The 19,799-nt window shown below is 41.4% G+C and overlaps 2 protein-coding genes across 4 annotated transcripts; both read right to left on the bottom strand.

Annotated features, from left to right (window-relative positions):
• Window positions 1–3,446: 3,446 nt before the first annotated feature.
• LOC122131020 (B-cell receptor-associated protein 31-like) lies at window positions 3,447–9,387 on the bottom strand. Of its 2 annotated transcripts, none has more exons than XM_042705921.1 (5): window positions 9,279–9,387; window positions 8,184–8,292; window positions 7,238–7,338; window positions 6,766–6,910; window positions 3,447–3,669 (listed from the first exon to the last, which is right to left on the bottom strand). In XM_042705921.1, the coding sequence occupies exons 2-5, from the start codon at window positions 8,273–8,275 to the stop codon at window positions 3,462–3,464; spliced, it is 546 nt and encodes a 181-aa protein (XP_042561855.1). In that variant the 5' UTR covers window positions 8,276–8,292; window positions 9,279–9,387; the 3' UTR covers window positions 3,447–3,461. The 2 variants fall into 2 exon arrangements, with proteins under 2 accessions (XP_042561855.1, XP_042561856.1); XM_042705922.1 differs by having other exon boundaries at window positions 9,284–9,370.
• Window positions 9,388–9,873: 486 nt separating this feature from the next.
• On the bottom strand, window positions 9,874–18,391 carry slc35a2 (solute carrier family 35 member 2). Of its 2 annotated transcripts, XM_042705920.1 has the most exons (6): window positions 17,775–18,391; window positions 17,022–17,110; window positions 16,188–16,373; window positions 15,457–15,608; window positions 14,302–15,017; window positions 9,874–10,930 (listed from the first exon to the last, which is right to left on the bottom strand). In XM_042705920.1, the coding sequence occupies exons 2-6, from the start codon at window positions 17,029–17,031 to the stop codon at window positions 10,903–10,905; spliced, it is 1,092 nt and encodes a 363-aa protein (XP_042561854.1). In that variant the 5' UTR covers window positions 17,032–17,110; window positions 17,775–18,391; the 3' UTR covers window positions 9,874–10,902. The 2 variants fall into 2 exon arrangements, with proteins under 2 accessions (XP_042561854.1, XP_042561853.1); XM_042705919.1 differs by lacking the exon at window positions 17,022–17,110 and having other exon boundaries at window positions 17,775–18,389.
• Window positions 18,392–19,799: the final 1,408 nt, after the last annotated feature.

A 19,799-nucleotide genomic window follows, 5' to 3' on the forward strand; every position in this document is an offset into this window, starting at 1 on the left:
GTGAAACGCGGTTCCATGAACCTGATGGCAAAGGTACTAAGGGTACAACACACACACACAGATGCTAATTGCAAATGTGCAATGTCAGGTAGGAGTAATGGCTGCAACCAGAGACCATAAAAAGCAATGATCAGGAATTAGTAGGAATTGCAAAATTAGTCATAAATGAGTTAGTTGAAGTACAACAATGTACTATGGCCACTGACAGTGGCTACTAGATCAATTCATGTTTTGGGAGCTGGTATTTTGCAATGTTCCTGTCGGGTTAACATGATGCAGTCGCTACGTTTGTGTATGTGTTCAATGAAGTTCTTAATATATTTTGTGAGTAATTGAATTAACAGTCCCGTGCGATGTGTATGACCCTGATCAGACAGATGATTCGTCTTTCTCGGGAACAATTGCAATAGTGGTAGGACAGTGTCTGACGTAGTGATGGGGGTCAAAGACTGCACGGCGAGTCATTTGTCCACACAGAATGTCAACGCGATTCAAAAGGTGGGAAATAGAGTTGATTAGAACTGCACTGTCCCTTGTGCCTCCCAGGCTATCAACATCAGGGCCTTTATAATGCAAACAAACAGTCTGAAAAGGGCAGGTCAAATCAACCAGACCCAGGCTGGCCACACGAGGCACTCGAAAAAGACTACACATATCAGTTTCTCTTTTCAGCTGTAAATTCTTTTCGCCTCACCTCCCCCAACCCCTACCATTTCAGAGAACTCGCGCTCCCTCAATGTAACTGAAATAAGATTTCACGGCCCCTTCTGTCACTGCGAGAGATCATGTTGCCCACTGGTTTATGGCGCTGTTCTGTATTATACAAGCACAGCAGACATGAGTAACTGTGACATGTGGGCACCTCACGTGGTTGCTGGCGACGACCTTCTGGGCCGCAGACGCAATCTAGGAGATCAATGTTCTCAGTTATGAATGCGCGGGGGAGGAAGGGTAGAGGGTGTCAGGGCAAGAGCAGCACACGGCATACCCAGGCTAAACAGTATGGCGCTCGACAATCAAATCAATGACAGCTGCCTGGTGCCTTTAATAATAATAATAATATAGTCATGCGCAGTGGGGCTCGGCTGAAGCCCTTATAGAATTGATGTCCTCTGTTACATCACAATTGCGTTGCGATCGATCATGGGTCGAAGTGAGGCTATTCAGCACCCAGCTTTTACCGGACTCAACTCGCAACTCATCAGCTAGTGCTTTCAGTAATGGTAGGGCCGTGCAGAATAAAGACTTGATAACGATACTGTACAACAATTTACAAAAGGTCTTCAGACCCACTGTTTAATCAAATGAAATTGCTCCCATACTCAGTTTATGTGCAACAAGGTCATTGTTATATGTACTTTACAACACACACTTTGAATTGAATTTGTCCTTTTCATTATTTTTTTAAATTTGTTTCAACTTTCTATCGATGCAACAACTGACTCAAACTGAAAAATCAAACTCAAAAACCCATAGCACAAACCAACTCGTGAAGAGGGTAAACCTTTACATCAGGAGTAAACACACTTAATCTGCTTGAATAGATTGGATCAGGACAGACCTCCTGCATACTAACACGATCATTGATAGCGCATGAGAGGCCATGGTTCATTCTACCAGGAGAAAGTCTGAAATGAAGGCATGTTTAAAAAGGATAATCTTAGGGACCACATGCTCAGTATCACTGAATATCTGAGAACATACTTTGATGTTTAGTTCTCAGAATCTAGGCAGATTGCGGTTTGTCAGAGCCGGATCACAGCAAATATTGAGTTATATGCAGCCATCATGTAAATCAAGACCCCATGTTCCGGTGGAATGCAGAATGACAGAATACCGACAAGTACTTTATCTTTTGGCGTGTAAGTGTTGATTGCACAAATGTTGTACTGTAAATATGTTCACAAGGCAAAGATGTTCCCCTCGTGCAGCAATCGACAACGCATAGAGTTAGTGCTGCTCAGTTCATCTCATCGCAATGTCAGCCTGTACGATTACATAACTGCAAAAGGCTGCGATTGAATCAAATAAAAAAAATGTGCGTATGAACTTGAGAACCTATTCGCTGTATGTGTGCAGTCTGCTCATTATCTACATCATCCATCCCATCATAAAGAGACGACCAGTAAGTCTCTGCTCAGGCAGTGGAGCGTGTGCAGTGTATGGTCACATGACTACCTGGTGTGCACACCAGAGGGCTGTACTAAGAACAGAGTTTTAATCTATTCAGATTTAACAAGGGTTTTGAAGGAAAGTCAAGGTTGGCAAAATACACCGGTGATTAAGATGTTGGCTGACTCTTAACCGGAGTTTGAGCACATTTGCATAAAAGGGAAGCGTTTGCCAACGCAGGCCGAGTTTATGACCGATAGCTCACGCACTGCTTTTTTTTCAGCGGAGGCGGAGGCATGGACTATAATAATTCGGGGCTATAAAGACTTTAGATAAACCTGAACAACCAAAAGGCCAGGGAGGCTTACATTGCTGTAAAAGAGTTGAATACAGTGATACAGTTTAGTTTACAGTGGCTAGGCTATATCTATTTTGTCCATATTTAATATGAGTGAGAATTACATTTACAAAAGTCTAGCTAAATAAATGAAAACAATTAGGATAATTTACCCTGAAATTGACCCATTACTCACTGTAAATGAAGTAAGATCTATTCCCTAGCCTAAATGTAAGAATTAAGTTACCCTTAACCCATTATATTCAAACAAGTATATTTCATTATATTTCAGCTGCAACTCCAGTTGAAAGTGCACCTACAAGTCAGGGTTAAATAGAATATTTGTATATAAAGTGGCAGGCTATGTGTTAACAGTCCTTATTAAATGCTGGAGCACAGATGAGGTGTGTTGCCTACTCTTATAATAGCCTATTCAAGTGTCCACAGCAAGCAAAAGGCTGAGCAGGCAAAGGAATCAGCCATTGCAAACAGGCCCATAATGAAAGGGGTCCAGGGAAAAGTCGAGTTCTGACCCTAGTAGCAGCTCAATGTCTACTCTTTATGCACTGGGTAATATCATACCAATTGTACCATATTCACTGTTCAATAATAAAAAAAAGTTTAGTCCACATGCCTGTCTAATGTACATTTGATATATTGCCCATAATAATCGCAATATGACTTTCGCACCAAATCGTGCATAGGATGTACTTCTTTCAACAGCAGCAGACTAACTTTCAGTCTTCGCATTTGCATTTTGTGCACATTCAAATTTTCCTAGTATGCAACATCGCCCTCCAGTGATTCAGACGGGCATAGCATCCTACAGAGTACACTGAACCCACAAGTGTAGCCACAAGTGTAGCCAACATTTTCTCTCCCCCCCCGTGTGTGTACAGTGTGTACCTTACTCAATCTGTACAGTCCTTACCTGCAACTGCTTGCTGTTCTTGTGTGTTCGTCATCCCCATCCCTTCCCTCACTGCAATACCCATCAGTGTTGTGTTCTGTTTTAGTGTGTGACGTGGTGTTTGGCGTCAGGCCACACCGGTGCATGCCGTGCGTTACGCTGCGTTAAACTCACCTCCTGCAATTTCTCGTTCTCCTCCATGTACCTCTTGGCGGCGTCGTTGGCGCCCTCCGCCTGCTTCTTGAAGGCCTCGTTGGAAGCCATGAGACAGGCCTGCTGGGAGAGCAGGGTGGCCAGGCGCCTCAGAATCCTAAACAGCAGCAGGGAATACAGATAAGGCTCATAAAAACATCTCTGCATATCAATGACACTCAACAGATGCAGACAAAACCATACATCCTTCCGATGGCTTAACTGCTAGAGCAGGGCGCTACCACCACCAAAGTCATGGTCACAGGGTTTGAAGGCCTGAGAGCACACCATACCACATGTGAAAAAGATGTGAACTTCACCAACTTTACTGTATAATACACATCACCAGTATGTTAGTTACATGTGCTTCAAATAAAAGCATCCGCTAACAATATGAATAAATGTACATTCATAATGGTTCAGTTGCTGGAGCTGAGCGCTGAGAGTTTGTCTTCATTTCCACTGGGATAAAAAGAAAAAAAAAAACCTGCGCGCACACACAGTTATCTGAGAACGTGTTGACATGGATACAAGAAGCTCTAGTGTTCCTGTAGTTGAACACATAGAGTATGGTACAAGCAACACCAATGTTCTGGTCAAGCTCTACCAAGCACAGATAATAAACTCACATCCGTCATGCAGTGGTAGATACTTAAAAGCCTAAAGACTATCCAGGCACACATACAGGTTACTGTATGTGTTACACACTACGTCCACTTAAGGATTAGGTCATCAAAAGAATCTCTCTAGCTGGTAAACAAATCATTTGTCAAATAACCTCAGCTGAATGTTAACCTCAGATTGCTGCACCCCCACCCGGCACGTTTGTGATCTTTTTCTGCCACTGGGATGGAACACAGGTGCACTACTTTAGTTTGCCATTTTTCATTCTATCATTCACAACGATGTTCCATTTTCCGCTTTGCTCGAGTGGCTGCCCGAGCTCTTTTTTTTTTTTAAGCTCTTTTCCAACTAGATCAGAACATCATTCACAGATGCACTACAAAACTCTTCTTTCGCCAAGACATCTTTTCAAACATGAGCCCTTTGCTTATGTCACCACGCAACCTCATTACTTACACCCCACTGAAACATGCTTGACCTTATTTGCATACTATGAGCTTATCCACAATCAGCTGATCCTACAACAGTTTACAGTTACAGCTTAACTGCCTTTTGACAACCAAATAAAGGTCACATCTATGGTGTGCAACCACTAAAGGAATGCAGACAGCCGACAAGCTTCCGTACTCTAAGAATGCGGGTGAAATATATGTGGCAGAAAAGGGCCATATATCTGCTCTGAAGTCACTGTCACAATAACAGGCCACCTAACACCACCTTTAATGTTCCTATATGTTTAGTCTGGCTGCTCTGGCTTCCACTTGTAAGGTAACTGAGCATCTATGCACCCCGGGTCTTGCCTCCGCATCATCAGTCACCCAGCATGTGACGAGGTTAGTCATCCCGGTAGCATGCGGTGAGGGTCAAAAAGGCCCTGGCCAGTGCAGCGAGGGTGCTGGTGCAACTGGAGTCTCTTGGCTATACAGTCCAAAAGGAATGGACATCCACTCCAGGCTAAATATAATGTTCATCACCAGGTGCCTAATCACATGCTCCTCTCCGACAGGCCGCAGCTGTCCGGGACTGCTGCGTGCCAAACAGCCAAACCTGGCAAGAGGAGGGAAGTAGTAGCGCAAATAGAGGTAGTAGCCCCCTGTGTTCACAGGTGCTATTTTTAGGACACCATTGAGAGGAATACGAGTGGGCCCCTGTATGGAAGAGCTATGCGGACGGGACGCATGAATGAGATGGAGGGCTAATGGTGAGCGGTGGCAACCGTCGCCCCCGACCAATTGCCCGGCTTGGAGGCTTTGCACCTCGGATGAGATTTGTGAATGGAAAATATCTCTAGTTGGTGTTTAACAGTCAACATTCCTTCCACTGCTCCCGTCCCAGGAGAGAGAGAGAGAGAGAGAGAGAGAGAGAGAGCGAGCAGGAGAGAGTGTGCACGAGAGAGAGAGAGAGAGAGAACCTCCTCTTCACTTCCCAAACACACTTAGTGTGCTTTGATCTATTTATGGTTAAGTAACTAGGGCAGATTTTTCTGATGTAGGAACTCGTCAATAGTCTGACTGACAGCTTTTGTTGTACGACTCTGTCTAAATGTTTTGAGCATGCATAGCAACAAACACACAAAAGGGATAACATTTGTCACGCTGACTTCAATGACTAGCATAGAGCAATCAATAGCGTGCCCGAGACCTTTTCTCACAGTCTAAAATCAATCCAACTTCCAGTCATTACCCCAATCTGTCCATTGACAGGATGGAATGAGTTTTATGTTGGTCTGGTCTGCTGCGTACATGAAGGGCATCACTCATATACGTCAAGGGCATCACTCATATACGTCAAGGGCATCACTCATATACGTCAAGGGCATCACTCTTTACAACATCAAGAATGATGAACTGCCAGTAAATGTTTTACATATGTGAAGAGGTCTTTGCATATAGCCTTAACTGCAACCTTTCACACAGCATTAATAGCTAAAGCATATATGGAAGAGTTTGAGTCATTGTAATAGGTAGTTTTGACTTTGGTAGGTAGTCTCATGCTTAGTTGATGGTTTTTCCATTCATTTCTGTCTGGGTTCACCCATTGGAAGTACTCAGCTCAACTGAGTTGCATATTATTGAATGTTTTCGCTGTTGTTCTGACTACATTTCAACACAAAGCAGTAACAGGTCCCGTAAGACACACATGACTGACAACTGTGGCCCGCATCAAGCTTTCCAACTCAAAACTGACCGTGAGGCAGAGAGCACGAAAGCAGTGAGTCATGGTCAGCCAGCCAATTCTTTAAAAAGATTATGCAACATGAAAAAGCGCTCAAATGAGGGGGTTTCTAAGGCTGATTCACAGACGTAGTCTAAGCACATGGTGTTTTGCCCGAGGATCCTGTGTGAAGCTGCATTCCATATGGCCACACAGCACAGCACAAGCACAGGGGGCGCCAGCATGGACACAGACTCTTACATCACATACCACTGAGCCCCACTGCCTGTTAGAGAACAGCTCAGGAGAAAGAAACATGCGCGCGCGCGCACGTGTGTGTGTGTGTGTGTGTGTGTACACTAGTATCTAGTGGCCCTCATCTGTATCCCAGCCCCCCCCCCCCCCCCCCACCACCTGTGTGCTTGTGACCACTCACAGACAGAGCAGCAGGGCAAAGCCAGCAATGTACTCGTTCCTCTGGGCCCTGAACAACTTCATGTGGATGTGCTCGACAGCCACCGGGTTGTTGGTCAGGTCAACTGTGTCCTGCACACTGTACTTCCGCACCTCTCGGACGGCATCTACACACATGACAAATCACACACACACACACACACACACACACACACACACACACACACACACAAACACACACAATCAGACGCAGAGAGATGAATGAATGTGGTGATGATTATTCAGGGTAATTAGACTTTATTAATTTAACTAAAGACAGCCAAGTGTGGGAGACCAAAGAAACATCTAGAACAGTCAAGTCGCTTTAGTGCTTGTTCTAGAGGGTTTAGACTCTGGACTCTGTAAAGCGCCTTGAGACAATTTCAATTGTTATTGGCGCAATATGAATGGAATTGAATTTAACTGAATTGAATGTCTGGAGGCTAAACACTCACCAATGAGAAGAAAGACCAGGATGGCAATTGCCACCATAAAGGCAGTGTTTCCATAATATGTAACCGTTTGAACAAATCGGGACTTAAAGAATCTGTTCCATCTGAGAAAAAAAAAAAAACAACAACATGCTAGAATAACCATATGTTCACAGACAAAGATGAATGTACAAGAGTTGATCTGAAAGTGAATGCTGCTCTCACGACCCTAGAGAGAAAAACATGTTTACCAGTCCGAATTAATTACTGAGCTGAAAAAAGAAAAAAAAAAACACCACTAGACTGCTAAATGAGTCAACACCAACATCTGACATTAAGCTTGTTTTCACTTCTGGGAACTGATGTTTCAATGTTAGATATCCTAGCGACCTTTAAATCAGTTGAGTGGTCATGAGTCTTTCCAGTGGTAAATAAATTACAGCTTCTCTATTCCTGTTACCACTACATGCAAAGCGTGAATGGATGAATCAAATTGGATTAAGCACATCCTCCTGCGCCTTGTTTTTAAGTTCTCATAGATTCTGGAGTAGGCCATGATGTTACATTTGACCTAGTACATATTAAACTGTTTTAGGTTCCTTAGAGATGCCACAGGTGATCCACCGCATTGCATTGGGTCCCTGTTCTAATGCAACGGACTGAACTCCTGAAATAAAAGCACCATTAACAAACCAAAGTTATTGATTTGCCGAATCTGTGTGCTCAGCTTATCAAGAGCGAGAAGAGTGGTGCACTGATTGAGAAATGCATCAGATTAAGTATGACTGTCCAAAACACTGCTCAGTAAATGAAATCCATGAGGACGCCAAAAGGTCAAGGATTGCCAAACAAGAAGAGGGTAGTGGAATCTTGCTATTTGACTTGATTTCAACATTTTACTCAACTCTTATTCCCCTTAGACAGATATTCCCCTTTTGAAAGTTTTTTTTTAAATTGTGCAGAAACCAACCTTTTGGGGGAGATAAAGGGCACACACAGCAGTAGCACAGCGAACACCTCTGCATACAAGAACGTCGCCACGGCCGTCCACTGCAGACTCATGGCTGTCTGTGGAGATTCTGAAATGTCGGAGGGGAAATACATTTAAAACAATTACCCCCCCCAAAAAAAAACTGAAACAGTTGGTGCAACAGTGCATTTCATCCATTTTAACAAGAGGAGAACAACACTTGCATTCTTATGCATCAAACAGATTAAACAATGTGCTCTGGTACTGTCAGTTCATTCGAAGCCAGGAAAGGCTCATTGATAGGCTGTCCTAGTGTTGACAAACAAGGCTATTCTGAGTACAGTGTTGTGGAAGGTTTACACGGACGTCACATTTCACGTTCGAGGGTGTGAAATATTGTTTAGCTGCTGAAGGCAGACACCATAGCAACGCTGCAGCTGCACCGAGCAGAAGAGCAACAGCACCATCTCTTGTCATCCAAGACATCACTGCACTCCGAGCAAACTTGACTGGGAGCCGTTTCCAGTACAACAATGTTCATAGTTCAGCGTTAAGGTTAAAAGAAAGAGAGAGAGAGAAAAAGAAAGTAGCCATGGCAACGTTATAACACTTGTGAAGTTGCATACCTTAACTATTTAACCTGAACTATACCTCGAGTCAAACATTAGCTAGATTTTCTGTCGTCAGGTGGGCATTCACTGTCAGCTTTAACTGACAGCTAAGTAAACCCTTGCTAAGTATTCAACAAGCAGCCCTGTGAGCTTGGTACAGGCCAACAGCACAACTGGATGCGTCACGAGGAATGCATGTTAGCTAATAGCTAGCATGTATTGCACTAGAGTAGGTAATGTTAAGGCAAGAGTTCCACAAGTCTTGCGTCGTTTTTTCTAAATCCTAAATTTAGACTCCATATCTAGGTTAGCCATCTAAGTTACCTTTACCTGGTCCACATACTGGCCTACGCTAACGTCATATCGCTGGCCTGGAGTTAGCTGGCTTTAACTATTGAACATGTCCACAAAAAAACTGGTAGTTTTATACTAATAATATATCCTGCATTTACTATTTAAAATAACAGAAGCATTAAAAACTTACAAGACCTCAACGAGAGAAATAGGCGTACACAGACTTCTGGCCCCAATGAGAACTTGGATTTCCTAATGCTGTTTCACTGGGGTTGATGTAATACTTCCGGTAAATGAAATACCGGCAATAAGCCACGATGGAGCTTCCGGTTTCATTTACTTCCTAAGACATTCATTATCACCATAAGAGTCTGAGAGCGTCAATTAATACTTTACGTTTGACAAAAAAATTATAGTTTGACTGTGGAGAGTGTCATTTGAAATGAATAAACAACATGACTAAATGAAATACAGTCCACATAGTGATTGATGCATAATTGCATTTCATGCCTACATAATACTGCTCAGTGAAGGACTGTTGACCAGCCCTAAAGGCCTTTACGCTGAAATTTCAAGGAAAGCAGATACAGAATGTTTCACAAGCACACCCCAAGCAACGCCACCTCATCCTAAACGTGTACTGTGATGACGCCTGATAGGGACAACCCGCAGGTGATTGTAGAGCTCGTAGTACCTGGTAACATAGCTACAGAAGAGGAGAGATTGTAATTGACAAACTTTAATTCAATATTTATTAAAACACAAACAAAATAATTCATACCCACTTAAATCCATCACAATCAAGTGATCTTTATTTGTGTGCCAATGGCACAATGAAACAACCTATTAGCATGTGCACAAAAAGACATACTTGCAATCTTCTAATATAAAATACGGGCAAATGGAGTATTCCAGTATATTCAATCAGCTTTGTTATTTGTAGCACCAGTCATATACATGATTTATACTTTTCACAGTTCAATTCAATAATTGCTATTTCTTACTTGTTATTTTAATATATTGCATAGAAAGCATATGCACTGCGTTGCTGTGAAAGAGTTGAAGCAGAACTCAAATCTATTTAAAAAGAAAGAAAAAACATTACCCAGTTTTGCCATGATGTTTTTAACTGAAAGTATGTATTAGCACCAAAAGGGGGCACCAATGTGTAACAGATCGAGCCACCCATCAATTTGATCATCAGTCACATGACAAATTCACACACACCATTCAGGCAGTCCCTCTGAAAGCAGAAATATGGTTCTATATATTGTTCTCTTTCCAATGGTTCTTAGTATTAGAGTGCATCACTAAATTAAATACATTGTTTGAGAATGTAGATTCTAAAGACACTTAAATGAATGTGTAAAGGGTGCTTGTTCACATTTTACATAACAGATAGATGTGAGCAGACAACCCAACATAAATACTTACTTTTTGAATGAGGTATAAAAGAAATGCAGACCATTAAAATCTAGTACAATCGGATAGTGTCACATATCATGGAATGCCATCAAGCAATTTAACCATTAAATGTTACCAATTGGCTAAATTACATGATCAAACTAAGTCCATAGTGTGTGTCAATACTACAGGTTTAAATTCATGTAAAAAAATAAGATGTGTCCACTGATCTCTAATAAAACATTGTATTATAGATCAGTGGATGGTACAGGCATGTAGAAATGCGTACACTGCTACAACTAACAAATAACAGAAGGCACTTGAACCATCATGTATCCATTTCTCAGTTTTGATTTGGCAGGGCTCTTTCACAACGTTTAATATATCACTGCAGCAGGACTGTGATGGTCTCAGCTTCCCTTTTCTTTCCCAGAATTCCTAGAAAGCCAAAAAAAAAAGAGAAGAAAGAGTAGCAGTGAGTCAGAGAAACCACTTTATAATCACAAACAACACATCAGTTATAGGGGTGAGGCTGCAAACCATTTTCAATATGCATTAGGCTGCCTTTGAAATGTGTGTAGTAAAGCCTTCATTTTGCCTGATTTACAGTGGTGGATAAGGTGGCTCAATAAAGACATTTATTTAACAGTTGAATCATTGCAAGACTGGGGACCCACAACACATTATTGTTAATTTTTAACTTATTTTACCAGTTATAAATCAAGACACCATCACTATCAGCATCATGTATTTGTCTCTGCCAGGATGATCCTGTTTTAAATAGGATCCATTCACTTCCTTGTTAGTGATTAACACTGCCGGAAACTATGAGAAACTCAATGCCACTCAAGTCACTAGAACTAGGAAGAAGGATGGTAAATCCCAGAACATTTGACAGAACATTTAATGGCAACTTGGTAGCCTGCAGGTAATGGCTTTACATTAAACCTGCTCCCTTTCTCTGAGACTTCATTCATTGGATTCTGATATATCAATTTCTTGGCATAATTCATCTTCCATTTAATTTATTCAATTATCTCTAGTCTGGAATCCTGGTTTCAAGTCCTGAAAGAGCATTCCACCTTTCTCAGATAAAAAAAAATAATATGGTTGGAGGATATGGACTTAATGCATTATAACCATTAAGCATTATTGATGATTAGCCAACAGAAAAGTCTTTAAAATACAGACCAAGAAAGTAATAATCCAATTCTTGATTTATTTTATTTTCCATTTGACCAGGCTTTACCTTTACATCATATATCATGTAAAACAGTGTTTTAATTTTTTGTATTTAAAGCATGAAAAAATATGGAATCAGTATATTTACAAGTCAAATTTGATGCTGATTAGAAATAAGAAAATGTTCACTAATTTATGTAATTTATTGTTTACCTCAAGAAAGAGGCAATAATGAGTACACAGCCAGCCATTGGCTGGTAAAGTGAGTTCATGTATGCATTTCAAAACCAGATATGTGTCAAGGTAGCACGGGTCATAATATGTTTTTACGAAGTAGCAAAACTCTACAGTGCAGATATGATATGACTGCACATACTTTTTCTGAGACTGACCGATTAGCTGTTCATGATAATAAATCACTTTGATAAGATCAGGCCAGACACAAAAGGTAACATCGCAACATACAAGTTGACACCGGACAACATGTCAGCATCTTTGCTGATGTCACATCAGTGCCTAATCACAACTCCAACAAGTAGTGAAGAATGACACATGAAATCAGAGCTGCCTGCAGACATCGACATGTATCAAGACCAGACTCCCTTGATCCAGTCATTCAAAAAATAAAGTTTAATTGACCCATTGACGCCACAGTAATTACCATGTAAAGAATATAAATGTAATGTCCCAACTGAGGCGTACTCAACACCACTTATGATTATGACACTTAACATCCCCCTACCATAAAACCGCTTATAAAACCCCCCACCCAGCAAGCCTGTGGTTCCCATGAGACAAGAGAGTATAGAACTTTTTGATTTCACTTCATGGATGTCCATTAACATTCATTGAGTCTCAGCTGATGTCTTTTTAAGTCATCTAACATGAGACCACTTTTGGTATGACCATAACAAAAAAATACCCAAACACGAAAACAAACACATAAATAGATAAACAACTCGAAATTAAACCTCAGAGAAATAATAGAATTTCAATACTATACACATTTGTTTTTAGAAAAGCTCTTATTGACATTACAGTTCAGCACAGTCCATTTTACATGTGGATCAAGAGAAGGCACAGCATGTCCATTTGTGAACTTAGGTGAAGCAGAAACGTGCTCCGTCTCCTCGCCCAATCTGTCAGTTATAAGGTGCCGTTTGGATGGATAGTAATGTTTCTAAATCATCCCAACCTCAAAGACAAGCTCTAACTCACGGTAGTTCAGAAAAGAGTATTAAAAAAGAAAAAAGTATTCTGTGTAGGTAACAGGTTCTCTGCAGCATAATATGTGAATGTTCTGCAATGGTCCTTCCCACTGCAATTTCAGTGCACTTGCACTGAATATAAGCTACAATCTGGGCCTTTGTTGGTTATGGTTTTGGCAGTTCAGTGACTCTGGATTTGGGCCCACTAAACCACCAATACATTGGTACAGTGGACCCAAATCTACCCAACACCTTTTCTTCCTGCAGAGTATGTGCCATGGTATAATTTGCTGGTTATTTCCACACAGCTCCTGTAGTGAATATTACTTCGAAGACATTGCATTGGCAATCACATGAACTTGTCAGCTGGTTGTAAACTCGAACATAAAATATCTCTGATATATGGTCCATCTATCCTGTACATTTACACAGAATAGTGAATCTGAATTTTTACATTTTAATTATATACATTTTTTTTATGAATCTCCACTTCTTTCCAGTAAACCCTAGACAAATTCACAGTGGTATAAACTTATTTATACCATAAGTTCTTTTTTGACATAGAAATATATTGCCAGTGGATAGAAATATAATTATGATTTAAAAGATTTTGTGTTTGGAAATAATAAAAACAAATGAAAAGAGCTTTGTTTGTTGTGATGGCTGAATGGCTTGTGAAAGAGAGCAATATTGAAGTGAAAGCTGATTATTCCCATTTTATACAGACAATGTGTGTGGCAAATATACGATTTAGCTATATGCCTTCTCTGGGCATCAGCCAAGTTTAAAATCTACAGCATTATCGGACATGATCATGATCATACCACTAACCTTTTTTTCACATGTGATAAGGCATACCACTGATATGGAAAATAATAAACTTTAAGGCAAACAGGGAGGCCGTGAGTATGGTACAAAAAAAAACAAACAATTAAATCAAACAAACAAAAGTCACCCACTTAGTGTGACATAAGAAATAAGCCACAAAACTAAAATGGTCATAGTACTGACATGACTGAATGTATCATTAGTATGTTAGACAGAGCCAAATGCATGTTTTGTACCTTGTGCTTTTCAAAAAAAAAATTAAAAATAGAAAAGACACAGTAAACAAAAGCTGAAACATATGTGCCAGGCAGCCCCATTGTGTTATGTGGCCTGAGAAAGAGCAGGAGGTGTCTTTTATAACAGAGTACATCAACATGGCCATGGTTTCATGCCCATCTCTGACGTTCCCTCAGTCAAAAACACTGAGAAGTGTTAAGAGTTAAGAGATTTAAAAAAGACAAAAAAAGTTGACAGGAAAGAACAGGTCATGAAGAAATTAGAAAAAATCCAGTGAGCAGTGAGAAGTTGTTACGAGAGGAGAAGGATGGATGAAGAAGGCTTTAAAAGAGGAATCATTTCACCACAACTGACTTTGAAAGGAAAGCCTCCAGCTCTGAGTCTCCTCCTGGGCTGCCTCTCCTGTGGCTCACGGCGGAAAGCGCAGGGGCCGAGGAGGACGCGGCGGCGGCGCTCGACTTGGGCAGACTGTACATGTACACGGCCCCAATGACCATCCCCGCGCCCAGGGTGAAGACCAGGTCGACGTGGAAGCCGAAGAGGTAGACGGACATGACGGTGGAGACCACAATGGAGAAGGAGGTGGCAAAGCCCTTCAAGATGTTGTCGGCATACTTCACCACCACGGCCACCAGGAGGCCGCCAAACGCCTGATTGAGGATCACTCCCCACACCATGGATGTGTAGCCGAAGAGGAAGCCCTTCTCGGCGATGGCTGCGCCGTCGTTCCACCACATGCCCAGCAGGCCCAGAAAAATGCCAAAGATGCCCAGCTGCACGTTCCGCAGCCACACCGACGCCGAGCTGCCCTTCAGGATCTTCTCAAAGTAGACCCCAGCGAAGCCCGACGACAGGCACGACACCACCACCGCCACCAGGCCCTTGGAGTAGCTCTGGCTGGGGTCGGCCACCGTGTTCTCCTTCTGCTTGCCGACCTCCTGTTGCACCTGGACAATGGCCACGCCGGCGAACAGCAGCAGCAGGGACACCCACTGCACCCGTGACAGGCTTTTCCGCAACATCAGCACGGAGAAGAGGGCCGTGGTCAGGATCTTCAGCTGATACGTCACCTGGAGTCGGAGTGGAGAGAGAAAGGAAACACAGAAATGGGGGGTGAGAAAGGAAAGAAAAAGAAAGAGTGAATGAGAAAGGACAAAGTGTGTGAGAGAACAAAGCAAGCACATAAGAGTTATCAGCAGAGGAAGGAACCAAGATGTCGGAATCAGGCATGAAATTGAAAGTTTATCATCGTGTTTACAGAACACAAGGCGACTGGCACCATCTATCAATGTAGGGGTTGTTTTGTGACCTTAAGTTGGAACTGACAGTAATCAACTCCGCAAGAATCTGGGGCAAAAGATCTGGTTTTCATAGGAGAGGGAACAATAAACAAAGATGAAAGGAGAGAATGACAGAGAGAGAGCCAAAGGGCAGAGCAGTAAATTCTTCTTCTTCTGTTGTGTTTTAGCTTCAGGCTACTAAGGTTCTGGCTATGCAAATCCATCTCACCTGGAATGTGGCTGCTGGGAGATTTGAAATGGCCACATATTGCAGGTTGTTCTGGAGTGTGTAGATAAGGGATGGGACAGCCAGTTTTAGCGTGTCCCTGAACTGAAGAACTATAGAGTCGAACAGGAGAACCCCAAACTCCTTGAGGTTACCTACAAATAGAAAAAGAGGACAACATGAATGCTTGTGCGTGCTCGCGTTTGCGTTCTTTCAAACATTGGTTTCCTAGTGTATCGCATTCTAAACCAACAGTACCAATCAGGGTGTTGAATGTTTGTACCAATTCACTGCTACATAAACGCATTATCTCCCTACTTAATAACACATCAAAGTGAGACATCAAAGTGTAAGTGCACAGTAAATTGTGTTTTTTTATAGCTGTAAACTAAATGACAGGACTGTGATGAAACAAATCAATGCTGGTGTTAATACCAACAAAACAATCTGCATTTTATGGGTTGAAAATGGCTAAACAAACCACCACTCATCCTGTACCTTGCAAGGCCAATGCTGACGTAGCGTCAACCATTTAGGACTTCTCTACATCCTGGTATTTACACACTCTATTAAACTCTCAGCTCCTCCCCGCCCTCCTTCTCAACCCCTTGCCTAGTTCTTAGTGTTTTTCAAAAGGATGCAGTGGGTGGAGTTAGGCTCAGAGCTGGGGGTGAACTTACACTTCAAACATTTCTGCAATCCAACCTCTCAAAATGGCAATCAAGGAGACTTACCCCTTTTTTGAAACAAAATGATAAGCAGACAAGTGAAGACTTTGAGAAGCTCGGCCATGACAACTGCTGAGGTGGCAAAGAAGCGATCCCCAGGCAGTGTGCGGACATATCGGATGCTGAGGATGAGTGAGGCATTCTGGATCACCAGGATGGCCAAACTGATGTACTTCAACTTCTTGTTCACCTCTGTTTAGAAGGGCAAAATTACACAACAAAATCAATTATTATGTCATTGAGGGTCTGTGTTATAACTGACGCTTCCTTTCACACAGATACATTTCGACTTCTGTTAATTATGTTTACAAGATTCTAGACACGGATCCGTAACAATACTGCAAATTGTATCACCATGTAATTCTGTACCAATAGTCACTTTGTACGAAAAACAAAAACATTATAATCCAAACCTTCAAGTTAAATCACTAGTCAAAAACTCAACGTACAAGAGCAAGCCATTTGCAAGCCTATGTACACAGCAAAAGGCTAAGGTTATACAATGACGTCCTTTTAGGACACTCTGAATAAGGATAGTGTTCTCGAAGTAAGCAAATAAAGGTTTGGCTAAGAAAGGTGCAGCCCAAGGAATACTGACAGTATGAAACCAGAAGTGGTTACACCTAGTCGTAAACGCAATCTATTTAAATGAAACAAATATAAATAGCAATTATATCTTGTAAAAACAAATACAAATAGCAATTGTATCGTGTAAAAACACATAATATGTAGGGTAATACATCTGAAAACTAGTCTAACTTGCTTGTCGTTTACCCGACCCACAAAGGTAATCCCTCGGGTTATATATTATCAATTAAACTGTTAAAAAAGCATAATTACCTTCGCTCATTGTTCACCTGTAGAAACGACTAGGTGTGCACAGAGGGCACTGCAGTTCAGGATACCTGCCATCCCTTTATAAGACCTTACTGAGAATCCAATGGGAGTCCTTCTGAATATCTAATCAGCTATATAAGGCACTGCAAATATATTGTGCCTTAAGTTTACATGAAGAACGAATAACATTATGTTTTACTTACCGATTGGTTTTAGGATCTACGCTAACTAATGTTAATTTAGCTTGCTATTTAGCCAGTTTACTAGCTAACATTAGCTTATGACAGATTCATTTGTATAACGTTATCCATTCCACACGACGATGAATGACACCACAATCCAGCAGGCACTACTAATAGGCGATTGTAACATTAGCCTTCAAGATGTAATTTAAAATTGCGCATATAACATTAATAACACAGGGTTCTTTAACTAACAGGCTAGCCGTGTTTCCACATCTGGTAACTTAGGCTATCTAAAGTTCACTGTTGAGAGTTAAGATTTTAGTCGAAGTGTAGCGACCTAGCGAGGAGACGTAACACATTACGTGCCATTAGATCTATAATATTTGTTGTCCAAATTACTGCTGCTATTGTGGTCCTCTTTAGTTAACATTAGCTACCTAATGTCAGACGGCTAGCTAGCAGGAGAGCAGATAAGTGATAACGTAATGGTTACTAACTTTAACAAGTGTGAGGTAAACATGATAATAACGTTACAGGTTCGCAGACTACTGTTCCAGTGTTGCAGTTTTACCTTCATTTTGTTTACTGCGAGAACTCTTCTCTTCACCAACTCCAGAGCCCAGGCCTTGGCTGCTCCCTGCCATGTTGGCATTGACGTTTCAGTGCGGAGAACTAGCTAGCTAACAAATACCAGCTTCTCCAATAATGTTACACTGGTCAGCTAGCAATAAATCGGAGAAGACTTGCTCCAACACAGTCCCCACTCCCACTTTAATAAAACTGGACCCTATACTGCCGCAGGCAAAGTCAAACTATGAATAGACAGAGGCCCTGGCATCGTAGACATTGATGAGTACGTAAGAATGTGAAATGCAGTGTCAAAATGAACCTAGTTGCCTACCCTAGTAGCTAAGTGTTACTAGGCACCTTTACAATCATCCCCTTCTCGCTAGCTACATTCATCCACTTCAGTTCCTGTATTTCCGCCTTGTCTGTCGCGGCAACTGCCATTGGTCCGTAGAGCAGCTGATTTAAAAACAGAGTTTGCGCATCTTCGGCGAATCCTCAAGTCTGCCATCTACTGTAGAAGCGCTACAGAATGCCTTTAACAAAGGATTGTCGGTCACTCAATGTGGAATTGTGCCTCCTGCCTAAACTCTTCACAGGTTTTTCACCTCACCTCACCTCACCATCAATATAAAAAAATAAAAAATAAACGAGGACTTAAAGACGAGGATAAAAGTCCCCTGAAATAAATGAAAGTATTTATTTATTTACATATTTAGTGCCTCATTTATGTATTTACATATTTGTGTAATAGCCATAATTATTTACTTTATAGACATATTTATGTAATTATTATTGACTTAAAAGGCATCGCATATCCAGTTGCTGCAATCTACTCATTGGGTTAAATTTATCACGTCATGATGAGTGAAGTTTGTTGAAATACGTGTGTGTCTTGTCCGCAAGTGAATTGCTAATGATAGAAGAACAGGTTTGCAAAGTCATAAAGCTCAAAACTGGCTGCCCAGGACTTGTGCTCTGATTCTTTTGTCAGAACAAACAGGAGTAGCTAGAATTTGTAGGGTGGGGATGTGTGGGGGTGTTCTCTGTGGTATTCAGAACATTTAATGCAATTTTCTGTTCTAGAAAATAAAGAGTGCTTCTGTACCCCATCTTTCAGTTGATCACCTGTAATAAAGAGAGGGGGCACAGCAGCAGTTGACAGTATCCCTGGCACACATGGCACAGAAGACATGAGACAGAAAGAGACAGAGAGAGAGAGAGAGAGAGAGAGAGAATAGAAAAAAATCACATACGCAAATTGACAGATAAGATAGAAATGCTGGCACGCAGTGAACAACAGACTAGTTATTGTTGATGTATAGTTCAGACTTTGAGATAACTCCTCTGTGATTGGGTTTGGGGCACAGTCAGTTTTAATCAGGATCTTGAATGTAGAGTGTATTTTCTAAAGAATGCCAAGGGCTGAAGCTATCATTGTATCTGACGGTTGTCTTTACCCTGCATGGCAGTTGTCATTCTTTATTATGTTTAGTCCTTCCCATGGTGGTTGCAGTGCCATGGATATCAACATCCTGATAGCATCAGGTCACATTATAAGAGCATAAAGGTTTATGACCATGGATCTGTAGCATTGAGGTAGAGCTGTTTGTGCGTGATGATAATGCTATGTATCTCCCGACTAGTAAAAGCATTTCCTTTCATTCCATGTTCATGTGGGAGCTCAAAGTAAACGTCATAAACAGAACAATAATGAATAATAGATGCCTTATAAACAGGCAATTGAAAGTCATCAGTGGTGATTCTTTTAGTTCTTTCTAGATTTGAAAGAATTGATCATATCTGTCTCAACTTCATCCCAATGTTTTATGGCTCTCTGAGAGGAAAGTTAACATTTTAATGTATTAATTCATCCAGCCTTTGTTTGTTTTGTTCCACTACCAATGAAACACATTAATTACTATTAATAACTAGAGACAGGTCATTGTTCAATATGCCAACTGGCCCATTCTTTTACGTATGCGGGCTAAGTTTTAAGCTTTACCCTATGGTTTTCAACAGGGGGTGC

This window comes from Clupea harengus, unplaced genomic scaffold (genome assembly GCF_900700415.2).
Source record: "Clupea harengus unplaced genomic scaffold, Ch_v2.0.2, whole genome shotgun sequence".
NCBI lineage: Eukaryota > Metazoa > Chordata > Actinopteri > Clupeiformes > Clupeidae > Clupea > Clupea harengus.